Raw genomic sequence first — 15,408 nt, 5'->3', positions numbered from 1 at the left:
GATGTCCTTATGTCCTGTCAGAAGCACGTGGTGGGCACAGCCTGAGGATCCCTTTGTTGTGTTTACCCACTCTTTATCTGAGATGAAGAGAAACTGTTGGACTCCAGGTCTGCCCATCTAGCATTTATCTTACAAACAAAACTAAACAAATTTAAAAACCCTAAATCATGCATGGCCCAGAGGTCTGGTGAAGAGATCAGCGATTTTTAAAAAATACCTTTTGTTATCTCAGATTTCTTTCTGTGCAGCAGTGGCTGCTACAAACTGCTTTATTATTGTGCAGTCTGTTGTGCTCACCTGCACTTCTGTCTTTCTTCCCAGCTCATCACAGCCTAAGACAACTGAAACAGTAGTTCCCACCTGATTCATCATAATTGCACAATTAATTTTGACAGTGAAGCTTGTAGAGAGCTTCTGCCATTAATATCCCAATAGTCTTTTGTTTTTGGTAGCCCCAAAGCTGACAGCAAAAGGCATGTGATGAAACTAAATGATGCAGTGTACCTGAAGGCTGGCCATGGGGCACCAAGAAGACAGCAGTGAAGAAAAACATAAGGGTTTGCATGTTAATGAGATTTAGAGGACACTCAAAATCCTCAGGTAGTTCTTGGGAGAGTGGCCTGAGTCGTGCTCCTTTGCCCTGTCTCCTCTCCAGTCATCTGGGTCTTTCTTCATCCTCTTGCTCTTTGTGTCAAGTCCATGGTAGTGCCCACAGAGATTTCTGCTGCTCAGACCTGTGAGGACCCTGGGACATGTCAGTTTGGTGGCAGGATGAGCAGTGTCCCATGGGTGTCTGTCTCCACATGGCACAGTTGTTGCAGGTGAGATGATGTGCATAAGAAGAAGGGCAATAGTGGATAAACCCAGTATTATTTAACTGGAACTTAGCTGTCAAATTTGTGGATTTCTAGGCTGCTGAATGGAGAGAGCTGGGGTGTTTCATAGTAGTGTTGCCATGGTTCAAATCCTGAAGTGCTGTTTCTGCTGAATTCTGGGGGATGAGGAATCAACCAGCCAACTCACAAAACAAATGGGATGCTTTTGTTTGCTTGTGGGGGAGCGTAAACATTTAAAGGAAATCAATAGATTTTTCTTTATTTTCTCAAAATCTTCATTACTTTGATGTCTTTGCATGCATTTGCTTTAAAATAATATAAGAGTTTTGTGAGTTTATTGGTACAAGTGGGTATACAATACAGCATCTGCTTTTATGAACTACTGCTGCATGTCATAAAATATTACACTGCAGTAATTTTAAAATAGATATTGAGCTGAAAACTTAACTTGCAATCACTTCTAATTAAAATATCTTTTTTTTTCTTTGTGAAACTACATTTTCAAAATGCATTAGCTTTTATATTTCTTCTTCATTGAAAATAGTCTTAATTCCATGTTTTAAGTCAAGTTGGGAGCTATCTTTCCTAGCCTGCCAACTTTTTAGTCCCCCGTAAAGGGAATTTTGGTGATCAACTTTTACTGATGGGGTAATGAAAACATGGGAAGGGGGATTGAGTTGTCCAGTTTGGTTTGAGAGCTGCTGCCTGGCTGGGCCTGGTGCCAGGGAGTGCCCCCGAGCCAGCAGTTCAGAGGCAGCTCCTGCAAACCCAGCTCCCAGGTGAGCTGAGCCTTCCCAGGCAAGCCAAAGCCTGGAGATAAAGGGCAGATTAAGGAACACTTAAACACTGTTCTTTTGGGAAGCTACTTCAAACACCATTTTATAGTGCTCTAAGTCATCTAGATCTCTCTTAACTTGTTTCACTCTCTTTTAAAAATATTTATTTCTCTGGCATAAAGGACTCCCTCAGATAAGGCAAAATGGCCCGTTTTGCTGATGGTATTTTTACCTGTGTGGTGCTTATGATTGATGCAAAATTCACATGTGCAGCACAGCTCTGTGCTTTCTGCTGTGCTTTATCTTCTGTAGCTTCAAGCCTGCCAGTCTCTGCAGGTCTGTTGCACACTGGATTTATTGTCACACCAGCAACACTTTATATAACCTCCAGATCGCTTGGGAACAAGTTCCTGAGTGTTGCTGAATGTTCAGAATGTTTGCTCTTTAACAAGGTCTGCAGTAAACACGTGACATTACTCCAGATGCTTTGCTCAATGCTGGTCATGGGTTTTGCATTGGCAAGGCTGGAGAAGCTCCCAAAGACTTGGGAGTGGCTAAGGTTTGGGAGGGAGCATCACTTGCCTGTAAGAAGCATCTGCCTTCACTCACAGGTCTCAGAAATGCCTTGTCTGGGACCTGTAAGAAGAGATTTTTTTGCTGAAACAGTTTTGATTCAGGAAATCAATTTTCATTGTGGCTTGTACTTTTTATGCAAGAATGGTTTTTAGAAAATTAGTAGGAGAATTTGTTTGGCTAGGATAGGTTTTCTGCTCAATCTCAAAGTGTGGGAACAAAACCCAACTCACTAACAGCCACATATGACTCACTGAAGGTTGGGGAGCCCACTGTTACAGAATCCCTTGGCCAGCCAGATCTTTTAAAAGAGGTTTATTGTTTCTCTGTTCTGAAAATCTTGAATACTGGGACATAACAAGTACTAGTCCATAGCTGACTGTAGTTCTGTCCTAGAGACTTCATGCAAAGCCAGGGCAAGTGGCAATGACACAGCCACTCCCACAGCCATCACAGGCTGAGGGGATGTCCTGGACAGATCCATGTGTGCTCTGCTCCAGGGCAGGTGTGGAAATGCTTCTCAGTACCTGCAGAAATACTTACGCCAGAAATCTTGAAAATTACTTCTTTCTCTTTATTGAAAGATTTCCAGGCTTTGTGCCAGCATTTCCTCACAACGCTTTTGAAATTAAATGGTTTACTTGCTTTTGTACTCTCATTTCTTTGAATCCTCTTAAATGGTTCAATAAACTGCCTTTTGCCTCTAAGAATTTGAAGAAACCTCAATATCTTAGACAAAAAGCATTGTACATCTGCCCATCACGGGAAGGTATGAGCAAAGCCAGGGGAAGGCATCAGGAAGAGCAAGGCTGTCTCTGCTTCTCAGCTCTTTTTCTTTCTTTTTCTTAGTATTAAAGTCTAAATCCTGGCATATTTCTGACTTTTCCTGCACATTTTTCGTGCCTGTTCACTGTGGGCTGTTTTGCAAAACCACAGCTGTGCCAGGGAAGGACAGCCTTGCCTTTCAGCTGGGAGTTGTCTGGATGGGTGTTACTGCTGGGAGCTGGCATTGCTGATGCCTGTTGTTTTCTGTTGCTAACTGCAATGCGTGACCATTGTGTATCACTTAGTGATGCCTAATTTAGAAGATCAGTGATTATTAATTCTTCCATTGCTTTTTCTTCTTCTCTCTCTCTCTTACTGCAGGATGTTTTCACACCAGAGTGCAAATTTAAAGAATCTGTCTTTGAAAACTACTACGTTATTTATTCTTCCACGCTGTACCGGCAGCAAGAATCCGGACGAGCGTGGTTCCTGGGACTCAATAAAGAAGGTCAAATTATGAAGGGAAACCGAGTGAAAAAAACCAAACCCTCATCACATTTTGTACCCAAACCCATTGAAGGTATGGAATCTGCCCACTTTCTCCCTCAGTGGGGTTTGGGTAGGGGGAGGTAACAGCTTCAGAGTTGGGGTTTCCTGGGTGGGGGTGTTGGGCTTCGAGACCAGAAAGCAAGAAGAAATAAATGTTTGTAGCACTTCACATAAGTGCTGGGTTGCACTGTTAGCATTCTACTTTCCTTTTAGCCTCAAAGGGGTTTCTTAGCTTTGGGGTGCTAAAGGATGAATTTAAAAGCCTAGCAACACAAGAAATTACTGGTAAAGAAAAGCAGCCAGTAGTTCCAAAGGAATGTGATGCAGCAATGATCATAATGCTGTCTTCTCAGAGGATTTTGCCAGTGTATTTCAGTAGATTTCCAGTCCCATGTAGAGTCAGTAGAGATGATTTATCTCACCTGATTTTAGACTTTGGCACTCCGTTCATAGTAACAGAAGAAAAATGGGTCCTACCAGCACAGCTGTGGATGTTCTTTTTATGTCTACCCTGAGATTAAATCTGTTTTTCCTCATATGTAAAGGCATCCTAGTTAGTCACTGGGGGGTAGAGTTGTTGTCCAAAGTTAGATGGGATGCTGTCATGCCATATGTCTTCATCACAGTGTGAGGCTTCAGTGAAAGTCATGGAGTTGAAGTTCTGCCCTCCTGCAGATGCCTGTACACTCTGAAGTGTGCCTCAGGCTCCTGCCAGGACATTTTGCTTTTTGTGGGCTGGCCCCTAATAAATGGAGAGATAGTGTGGTAAGCCTAGTACTTAATAGGTACTAACTTGATTCTGGAAACAGCACATCTTATCTCTTGCTTGGGAAAAGCACTGCTTTTCAATCCCCAAACCAGGTATGCCTTTGTGACCCCATCTTTGTCCTGCCATATGTCTCCTTCAGGGACACAGTAGCCTGGAGCTGGCCTTGGCTGCACAGCTCTGTGCTCCCTCTCACTACTCCATGTTGGCTGTGGGAGAAGGTTTGAACTGATGCTCCCCTAACAGGTACCACTCACAAGTGATGGAGGCCACAGCTCATTCCACACAGCAGTGACCTTTTTAAAAGCTTCCCAGCTCAGGGATGGGAAGTTGGGAGTGTAAGGAAAAGGCCATCTGAAGCAAAGCATTAGAGAAATTCAGTGCAGCATTCCCAGAGTATCTGTGGGCTTTGCACAGGAAATGGAAATGTTGAAAGAGCAGAGAATGGCTGGAGCTGCTTGTCCTATGCTTGCTTTCAACAGCTTCTCTGCAGCCAGGAGCCCTTTGTTGTTTATCTGAGGCATTAGTGGGATTGGTACCCTAAGCCCTCAAGTGTTGCTAAGGAACAGGGCCTGCTTCAGGCATGGGGTTGGTCACCAGCTTCTCTCTTGCCTTGACCTCGAGAAGAGTCTTTTACAAGCACCATCTTTCACAGCTGGGTTTTCACCACCTCCTGGTATTTCTTCACTGCCTGGCTGGGCATTGGCACTGATCAGTGGGATCCTTTGAATCCAGGCTTCTTTTTTAATCTAGCATGCATGGTGTCTGCTGAACAGCTCAATAGTTTCCTTCTGCATTCATTAAACTAGGCCATTCCCGTGGCTCTCCTCGTGGAAAGCCTTGCCTTAACAGAGCTGCCTGACCCACAGCAGAGATCTCATTTCAGCAAATGCCGCTCTGGCTTTCATTTTGAATAACCCAGCCCAGCCTGAGAGCTTCCCTTTCCCGCAGTTGCATCCTCCCACACTTGCCTCAATCACAGCTGTCACATAACCTCCTGAGCAGTGAGCGCTTTGGAAGTTGGCAGCCAAATTAAGGGCTCCTCCACTCCTTCCCTCCTCCACATGCTTTGCAGTCAGGCTTTGTGAGCGCTGCTGCATCAAAGAGCTGGCAGTCTCCCAAGCCAAGGCACGTGTCAGCTTCCCAAAGCATTCAGCTGTCTGGGACTGTGACTCCAGACAGAGGACTCTGTTCCCAAGCCTAAAATTCATTGTAGGTAGCAGAGGCTTGTGGGGAGGGTTGGAGTAAAACGCACTCATCTCCACGTGACTTCTCTGCACCGCATCCATCAAAGTCCCCAGGAGCAGAGCTTGCAAGCAGAGATGTTACAGAAAAGGGGCAATTCCTACCCTGTTCTAACAGCTTCTTTCTCTTTGTTATGACTCCAAGGAAATACTCAAAGCACTCTCCTGCTGTATTTGCATGTCGGCTCTGCAGAATGCTGTGGCTTGCCCCAGTGTGTGGGCTTTGCTGCTTATTCAGGACACAGCTTCCATCCACAGTCACACCCCCAGGTTTCCTGTTGCTGGATACCACCACCAGCATTAGCCCTGTCCCGTGATGGCTGACACAGGACTGTGTGCAAGGAGGAATCTGCTCCCCCTGAGAAGGAGAAGTGCCACATCCATTGCTAGGAATCACTTCATCTACCACTCGATAGCAGTTATATCTGAGATGAAACTTCCCCATTGTTTCTGATATACAGAAAAATTATGCAGCATTTTAGTGAAGAAAGGGTTCACAGGTAAGGGAAACAGAAAAAAACCCAGATTGCTCCCTAAGCTCTTTTGATTCCCATTGCTTCATCCTGCTCTCTGAATTCAGAAGTCTCCTTGAAATTGCAAATGGACAGTAAACTTGTACATAAATAAGAAATATCCTCACAGATAATTTCTAAATACTCATGGGCGCACATATGCATATATACACAGTGGTATCTGTGTATGGGTGTGTGTTATCTAAGGCTTTTAGCAGCTACGGTCTGCTGTGCTAAACACTCGGAGTGTTTTGACTCACGTAGATTGGCAAGATGCTGGAGGTATTTTGTATGAAATTCAATAGATACCAACTGGAAAAGTTTTGGGTTTTGGTTGGTAGGAGGTTTTTTTAGTTTAGTGTAGGTAGGTTTTGTTTGTTTTTGGAAATAAGATTAAGCTTAATCAATATGAAAGCACAAAAAACTTACTAAGTAATAACAGGGGAGACGTTAAGTTCTTCTCCCATCTGTGCACAGGCAAAGCCAAGGCAAACAGCCTGGTAGGCAGCAGTTGATGTACTGTGTGGTGCCAGTTTTGCTTCAAAACACACATACGCAACACATTTCTTTTGATATTTTTATTTCTGATCACCGATTATTCGAGCTAAATGAACCCTAAAGGGAAGACATCAAGATTGAACTAGACTGCACAAGAAATGAGCTTAAGTATAATTGTCATTTGGACAACAAGCAATCTTTTAGAGAAATTTCAGTCTCTTTAAGTGTCTGTAATGATTAGTGCTGGAACAATCCTACCATCCATAGTGCCTCTTGTTCTTCTAAATATCCAAATCCATCTCAATGTGAGAAGTTTCCAGTCATTTAAGTAGGAATATTATCAGATGCTTACTGTGGATGTGCTCTGTTATTTATATTTCCTTCTTCTTGAAGACATAATTTCCAAATGCAACTCTCCCAAAGAGTTACATTTCCTCTCTCTCCTGGCCCAAACTAGAAAACACTTACGGGTGGCAAATCTGGCCACAGAAGCAGAAAACTTCCTCCAAGTCAGCAGAGCAGTCCCTAACTCTGGATTTATGGTGCTTCAGCCCTCATGAGCTGAACGTGTCTCAGATACAAAGGTGACCTGTTAATGACTAGTCTGGATCCATTTATTACCACTGATGAGTATCCAAGCAGCCAGATCCTTCCCGGTGTCATTCCTCAGGAAAATAACATCCAAGTTTTGTTAAGGCAGAGTCCTCAGATGTTATAAAGAAGTACAAGACTGTTGACTAGGAAAATTCGGTAGGTCTTGTGAAAATGCTTCAAATGTATCACCTGAATACATAAAGCATAGAGTCACAGGAAGTCTTGGGTTGGAAGAAACCTTAACCAGCATCTAGTCCCAACTCCCTGCCATGGGGAGAGATGCCACCCTCCCCAGATCAGGCCTCATCCAGCCTTGACTTGGGCACTTCCAGGGATGGGGCATCAACAGCTGCTCTGGGCAGCCTGTGGGAGTGCCTCACTGTCCTCACAGAGAAGAATTTCTTCCTAATGTCTAACCGAAACCTCTCCTTTTTTAAAAACCATTCTCCCTTGTCCTGTTACTACCTGCCCATATAAAATGTTACTTTCCCAACATCCTAAAAAGTACTCTTAAAAAATCAAACCTCAGAATCTCCACACTCTATAAGTCTTTGCTAACACAGCTCCTCTCTTGGGTCTGTCTTCCAGGTAGGCAGGTTTTGGTATGTTTTCTATGCCACACTAACTCACTTGTTCATCTATCAGACTCTTGATCATGTTATTAGATGGCAAATGTGATGTATTTTAACCATGATTTTGCTTGGATTTTTTGCCATCCTGTGCTGCCTTTCTTATCTGAACAAAGTGTGCTTCCACCTGGCAACATCCTTCACATTTTACATGTCTATCTTCACACCAGATAGACATGAGCTCACATGCCTCTGAAATGCATCAGCTGGGATTTAGAACATGGTAATTAGAGGCAGAAAACGAGGGTGCCTAATCACTCACTCCCTGGTGCCCTCAGTGCTGCTGCTCAGGCAGTGAATTCCCTGCACCAAAGCACTGGCAAATACAGCCACTCAGGCAGATACCAACACCCAGAGCTGTGGTGTCTGTGCAGGCAGGGAGCCTGCTGTGGGCTGCTACCAGAGGATGTGCTTCCAGCCCTGCCCAGGTCCAGCCCAGCACCGTCGGGCACATGGTGATCCTGCAGGGCTGCCTACCTGCTGAACAGCAGCTTAGAAAAGTTTTGGTTCCTCCTGACTCAAAAGGGTCTGAGACCAGGAAAGACACAGAGTGAAGATGGATAGATGGGAAATATCTAATGCGCTTAATGAGCTTTTTGCCATATTCTAGAGAAAGGAAATGGAGTTTGTTGCATCCCCTGAACCTCCTCAACTTGCAGTGATGCCAAATGAGAAATGCTAGGGTCAGGACACAAAACGATGCTTCCCAAACTCAGGCAGTCCCTGATGCCCAGGGTGATTTCAGTGTCATCATGTGGGTGATGTGCCAGTGCCGTGTCTGGGAAACAGAAATGAGAGTGTGATCCTGTGCCAGCACGTAGGCAAGAGTTTGAGCTGTTCTGGGTGACAGGCAGTCCCTTCCACGCCTTTGCCTTCAGGAAGTATGGTCCCTGCCACCCACGTCCTCCTCACTTGTACCCTCAGTCTCCTTCCTAATTGGTGAGTTTGATCTTTGTGCAGATTTTTCCCTTGTGCCTGTGAGTGGCAGGCACTGCTGCTTCACAGGGGAGCAGGGAATTGAAAGCCACAAGAACAAGACATGGGCACAGCTCCACTGCGTTCACCCCCTTACATTAATGCCTGCAGCTCTTCAGCAGATCAAGCTAACAGCACTTTCCAATTAAAGCATGAATATGGATGTGTTGATTGGAATCTGGGGCATAGGAGCTGATTATCTGATTGAAACTCCAAAGCATTAGCTTGGTTTCTAGACATTAAGGGCTGTATTTGGCTTGGTGTGTGGGTGTGGGTGGGTGGGAGAAGCAAGGCAAAGCAGGAGGGAACTCTTGTTCTAGCTGAATTGCTCATCCTTCCAAAGCTCCTTGTGCTGTTTGCTCCAGCAGACCTCCCAGGTGTCCGGGCATGACTGTCACACTGCTGCTGCTTTACCTCGGTGCAGGTGACAGGGAAGTGTGTCTACAAACACACATACACACAGAGGGATCCCAAAGAGACCTGCCAGCGAGTGCTGCAAGTCCTGGAGCCCAACGATGTACTCTCAAAGCTGTGAAGATCTGGGCACTCACAAGAGTCCGTTTGCAAACACCCCCTCCCCAGTCCATGACTAACATCTCCCCGCGTGAGTCATGCTCAGACTTCCTCAGTACAAAGAGGAACAAGCTGCAGTCCAAGAGCCTGTGTTGCACAACATGCTGGGCTGTCCTTGAAGCCCTGTGCCTGTGCAGATGCAGGTGTGCACACCTGTGTGCCACAGTGCAGGGGGTTTACCGCCCCTGCTGGCCACAGCTCAGCACCTGTGCACAAGCATCTTGAGTAGGAGAACATCCAGGCATCTCTTGTGCATGATGCCATGTAAGTGCTGCATACACTGATCATCTAGGTGTATCTAAATACTGAAAATATGCTTGTCCTGTACTGCTACAGATTTTCTGGCATGGGCTGTTGGCACAGCCTGCCTGGTACAGAGGCTTTGACAGCTCTGTCTGAAAAGCTCAGTGTGAGCAGTCTCCAGCCATGCCCCACATCAGTATTTGTATTCTGCACTAGACTGGAAGATAAAACTTTCCTGCCTTATTTGCTTGGCAGGTACAGGGTTTCATTCATTTGTAGCTGCAAATGTTGTTTACTTCAGTAGCCTGGTTTATATTCTTTACTCTGTGGGCCTTGTTGGCAGCTCAAGGTTTTTGCCCAAAGGCCGTTGTGAGAGGCAGGGAGTTGAGGAATGGCAGCATGCCATGGTGCTGCTGCAGCATTCACCTGGGCTCAGTCTTTGTGGCTAAGCATCTGACCCAGCCTGATGAGTTTTTGGGGATGAGTATGGGTGAGATGAGCTTGGTTCTGGGGGAAGAACTCATGGAGGTCCCTCCAGCTCCAGCTTGGGACCAGAGAGGTCAGGATGAAGGCAACAGTGCACTTGAGACAAAACTTTGTGTATGGAATGTCAGGGGCACTGGGACAACACTGGCACAAATACATAATTCTGCTGAGCAAACATCACATCCCAGAATAAGGTGAGTCACAGAAGTGATGCACACCCTCAGTGCTATCCAAAGGCTCTGCAGCTCAGGGTTAAGAAATCACAAGGGTTTTGCTCAGTTGTTAACCATTTCATACTTTCTTTAGGATTTTATTGGGGACTTCACCACAACAGGCAAATTCTCCATCACCATGTTGTTGAGTGACAAGCTCTCCTAGGTGTGAGGGGCAGGACTGAAAGGGATGTGAGAGCCCTTTTCCATCTGTTGCTGCCATGCTACACATTGTCCTTGCAGCATGCAGACAGCGTCCATTGTCTGGACCTGATGGGCAGTCCTGGCACGGCTCATCCTGGCCCAGACCCATGGGACAACTCCTTCATTTTCTCTTTTTTTTTTTTTTCTCTCTAATTTTCATGAAAAAAATGGCTCCAGTAGCAATAACAGTTTGCAGAGCAGTATCTCCTTTCAGCCTTGCTGGGAGGACCTGTGTGTGTGTGTGTGTGTGTGTGTGTGTGTGTGTGTGTGTGTGTTTAAACTGCGTTGAAAGCCTTGCATGAAAAATACTCTATGGGAAAAGTAATATTTTTCCCTGCTCATATATTCCATTCAATATCCCTCCTATTAATACACAGTTGACTGCACTTTATCTTTGTCCTCTATTGTTGCACAGTGCTGTAACTGTTTATCTAGTCAGGAGTAAAAGCACAGAGCAATAATGTCATTTTCAGCCTGCCTCTAATTGCTAGGATTTATTTGCAAATCAAGGGAGATTATAGATACAAGCACTTACATTGCCTTTTTGTACATGGGGTGGGTTTTTTAGTTTCTTGAGATAATTTTTAAAGTTTTATTCTTGTTGATTATGCAGAACCAAACCCTGATAGGCTCTGTCCTGTGTTGGAGCTCTGTGCCATTTTTTGTGATGTGACAACCTCACAAAATGAAGCAATACACAATAATTTCTTAATTTCCTAATTTTTGCAAAGATCTGGACATGACATTTGCAGTCTGGACCTGCCTTATGTTCTCATCTCTTCTGTGCCTGCCCTTGAGATGCTTCACTCTTTCAATCCCATTTGCACCCTGCCGCATTTGCAGTGAGCTCATCAGAGATGCTCTCCTTGGTGTGAACAGCTACTGCCCCTGCTCTGGCACACCTCACATGGCACGAGGACAGCCGTGAGGACTTAGTCCACGTGGTGAGCTGGATAAATGCTTTGTCCTGCCCAGGACATGGGGATGAGCCATGCCTTGGGCAGACATTGCCTTCTCTGGCTGTCTGGGCTCCAGCAAGTGCATTTTTGTAGGACACACACTGCATAGCCAGGGTCTGGAGAGAAGGTGCCCTCCAGCCACCCTGTTCTCAGGTTCTGCCAGACGACCACAGAAAGCTGGGACAGCTCCTGACTTGCTGTCACTGAACTCATCCCTTGTGTCTGCTCACAGCCCTGACCTTGGCTGGCTGGCTTGATTTACAGAGGAATAAATAGGAAGTGCAGAGAGCAGACCGCGGCTCTTGGCTGATGGAGCCAAATGGGCTTGAGTCACCACTTCAGATCCACAGCTCAACACCCAGAACGCCTTCGTGGCTCAGCTGCAGGTGTAGTTTTGATTCAGGTCTCTCAAGGGCTTTGGTTGCAGGTCAAGGGCTGGGAACCGGGTCATTCTTGAACCTGTTGTTAGATGATAATCAGCTTCTCAAGCCAGTGCATGGCTCTGTGAGCTAAAATGTTTTATGTATGTGAATATAACATGAAAAAACTGTAAAGCACATAAAACCTAGAAAGATTTATCTGTGAGCAGTCAATCTGCTGTTTCTCTCTGCCTTTGAAAGAATACAGAGGCAGAAGCAAATGGCAGCAAGGGCAAGTAAACAGATCCTGCTTGGTGGCACGATCTGCAGCTGGGTCAATTGGGGTTTTGTAAGTGTGAGTGAGTGTGTGTGTGTATGTTTGCAATGGGGCTGGAATCCAGCATCATGTACAAAGAAATAATTTGTTATGGTCATGACTGTCTGCGACTTCAGGGCTGTTAATGGGTGTCTCTTCTGTTTGCAGTGTGCATGTACAGAGAGCCATCGCTGCATGAAATTGGAGAAAAACAAGGACGCTCAAGGAAAAGTTCAGGGACACCAACCATGAATGGAGGCAAAGTCGTTAACCAAGACTCGACATAGCTGACAAATACCCTCCCTTCTTCCAACTCCTCCCCTCCCACCCACCTACCCACCCCACCTGGCGAAACCACACTGAGATGATGACAACTGGGCAAGGCAGGACTTACCGGTAGTGGCTTGGAGTGTGAACTCCAGAATCTTTCTTTGTGTAGGACGAGAAAATCGAAACCCAGATCCTGCCTGTTGCAACGTTTTAAAAAACAACAACAAAAAAAAGTGAAGAAAAATGTTTTAAATCAGGACTCCATTAACATTTTCAAAAGCAAACTGTTTGCTCTGTGATCAAAGGGGGAAAAATCTCATCTCTGCATAATAATAATAATAATAACAACTAATAAATATAATAATAATAATAATAAAGATGTTACCTTTAAAAATAAAACAAAGGTTTTGGAAAATTGAACTTAGCATATGATATGCAACAAACACATGGGAACTGCATGCTGTGACTGTGCTTTCTGTCTTATCCTTTCACCTCACGTTCACACCGCTGTTTTTAACATCCTTGCTTCCCTGGGGATGGATGGGATTTTTCACAAAGCAGGAAAGGTAGAGGTACATTATGACTGTGTTTGCTCTGCTATCAGTAAAATATGACCTGCCCAAATTAGGAGCCTGGCAGTTACGGGCAATGAAGTAGCTACTCTTTATTCAGCCTTTTCCATCTACATTCAAACCCTGCATAGTTACTCATTTCTAATGTCACTCCATGAGTATATTTGACCCAAGTCTGGCATTTTATGCCTTTTTATCATAATTATTTATATGCTTGTTTTACTGTATTAGTTGCCAGGGGAATTTCAGAAATGGGTTTTCAGGTCTCACAGGATGAAGCAATCATATTTATTAGGGTAGAGTTAGGAGATAAAGGGCAGGAGGGATAGCTGCTTGCTTTAAAATATGAAACATATCAAGAAATGCTGCTGAAATCCTTGCTGTCAGATGGAAATGGTAAGGCATGTGCTGTATGAGAGGGTAACAGGATTTCAGCAATGGAAAGAGGGATGTGGGGATGGGGTGTGCCTAGGAGGGAGCAGGTGTAGAGGAACATGGGTGATTTTGCCTGTCCAGTTGTGACAGGATAAGGACATTCCTTCTAGCAGCTGGGGTCTCCTTAAATGTTATGGCTCCACACATACCACACATGTTCAAAGCAGAGGCTGCAAACCCTTCCAAACCCCAGCCTTTCCGCTGTGATAGTCCAAGGCCCCTGAGATGCTCCAGCAGCCTGGACATGGGTGTGGGCACGAGTCTGGCCAGTGCCAGGGCTGCAGATGCTGGAGCAGCACTTCAGATGTAACAAATTCCCAAGTGGGAAAAGGCCAGGAGGAGGGCACTGGGGTGAGGGATGAGTGCTGAGCCCACCTGCAGCAACCAGGGCTTCCGTGGGGACTGGCAAGGCTCTCCCTGTCTGGTGCTTCTTCTCCTTGTGGGTTGGGGTCAGCAGTGAACCCTCGCTGCTGGGTGGGACTGAAGCAGGGCAGTGTGGGCTGGTGCCCCCCTACAGATCACACACATTAACTCATTTCTGGCCACTTTGGGCAGCCAGGGCCTGCAGGCACCAGCAGCAGCAGCAGCAGTGCTGAGGCTGCTGTGACAAAAACAGGCACTGCCCTGGATGAGGGGCCTGGGAAGCCTTTGCTGCTCAGCCATGGGCACAGGTCCTGCGAGAAGTGAAAAGAAAAGGAAAAAGCAATCACCCAAGGGCCTGGAGAGGGAACAGAACAGTTCTTTGTAAAGCCTTGCAGTTACAGCTGAGTGGGCGCTTGCACCACTCATAACGGGCACCTGTGAAATTCCAAATACCGCCTTAATTGTGGAGACACCTGTGCCATCCCAGCCAATGCCTCAGCTGGCTGGCAGCCACACGGGCAGAGATGCTGCTGTCAGTGCCAGGGAGAGAGGAGTGCCAGGGCTGTGCCAGGGCTGGCCACGCTGCTCCTGCAAAGCCACTTCTGCCCCGGTGCCTCCCTCCCCGCACACGAGGCGATGTTGGGGTGCGTCAGGGCTCGGTGAGCAGCTTCTTATGGGAAGCAAAGATACAGCAAAAACTCAAGGTTATGGAAGATTCCCAGGATCAGCAGGAAGGAATGCATTTCAAGCATGTCCTATTGTGTTTTGGAAAAGCTTGAAATAAAGAGCCTCTTGTCACAGCTCTGCTGCCCAATGCTGCACCTACAGCAGGCAACCCCGCTGTGCTACACATCATATCAGAGTGAGTTACTGCTGCCCTCCCGCCCCACAACACTGGAGCAAGGTCACTAACACATGTTCAGCTTGGGAGCACACACCCAGCCCCATGTGACGTAATTCATTGCCTACATTTCATCTCACTCACAAACTAGAGAGCACCCCAAATGAAAGGATCACTGGAGACATGTACACTCAAAGAAATGGAGTCTCAAGGCCAATATGTCGAGCTAGCAGGTTCCTGAACTGTGCAAGTCACCAAACACCAGACCATGGTTTAGGCACTGAGCCACAGGTTTTCCAGCTGCCCTAGTGGAGGGAAAGCCCAGCACCAGCACAGAATAGAACACCCCAACACACCTTGATACCACCAGCCTCTTCTGCACCCAGCCATGGCAGCTAGCCAAGGGCATTGATGGCATCTAGAGCAGCTCCAGCATGAGACTAAAAATTACTGTGTCCTTATGGGCAGGATACCCTTTGCCTAAGCCCAAAAAAGCTGTGGGCAACAGCAGACCCAGTCCTACCATGTGCTAATTTTTCCATTGTGAGACTCCCACTTACCCCACTGGGCTTTTGCCTTGTTAATAGTCTTTGGCCAAATCATTACAAGAATCTCTGGAAATGCCATATTCAGGCCTAAATGTCAAAATAATCTGCTCCTTAGTTCCATGGTGTTTGAGCTAATCATTTTCATGTGACACTCACTGACTTTGCCCACAGGGAGAGCCAATTGCTCCTGCTCTCACCCAGTGTCTGCACCACCTCGGAGCAGGTCTTCTGCCATGTGCTGAAATTAAGTGCTGCCTCTCCTTGCTCCCTTCTTAACCATGAGCCACATAGTATGGCATAAACCACAATA

The 15,408-nt window shown here is 46.1% G+C and overlaps 1 protein-coding gene across 2 annotated transcripts in view; it reads left to right on the top strand.

Annotated features, from left to right (window-relative positions):
- FGF12 (fibroblast growth factor 12) overlaps window positions 1–12,465 on the top strand; it is a 137,867-nt gene extending 125,402 nt beyond the window's left edge. For both annotated transcript variants that reach the window (XM_041467816.1, XM_041467815.1), the window contains exons 4-5: window positions 3,332–3,530; window positions 12,238–12,465. In XM_041467816.1, the coding sequence (XP_041323750.1) occupies window positions 3,332–3,530; window positions 12,238–12,356 (318 nt within the window). In that variant the 3' untranslated portion in view covers window positions 12,357–12,465. The remainder of the gene's footprint in view (window positions 1–3,331; window positions 3,531–12,237) is intronic.
- Window positions 12,466–15,408: the final 2,943 nt, after the last annotated feature.

The sequence above is a fragment of the Pyrgilauda ruficollis genome, unplaced genomic scaffold, assembly GCF_017590135.1.
Source record: "Pyrgilauda ruficollis isolate IOZ18807 unplaced genomic scaffold, ASM1759013v1 scaffold21, whole genome shotgun sequence".
NCBI classification, from domain to species: Eukaryota; Metazoa; Chordata; class Aves; order Passeriformes; family Passeridae; genus Pyrgilauda; species Pyrgilauda ruficollis.
Note: the sequence above shows the minus strand (reverse complement) of the source record. Positions and strands in the feature narration are given on the sequence as shown.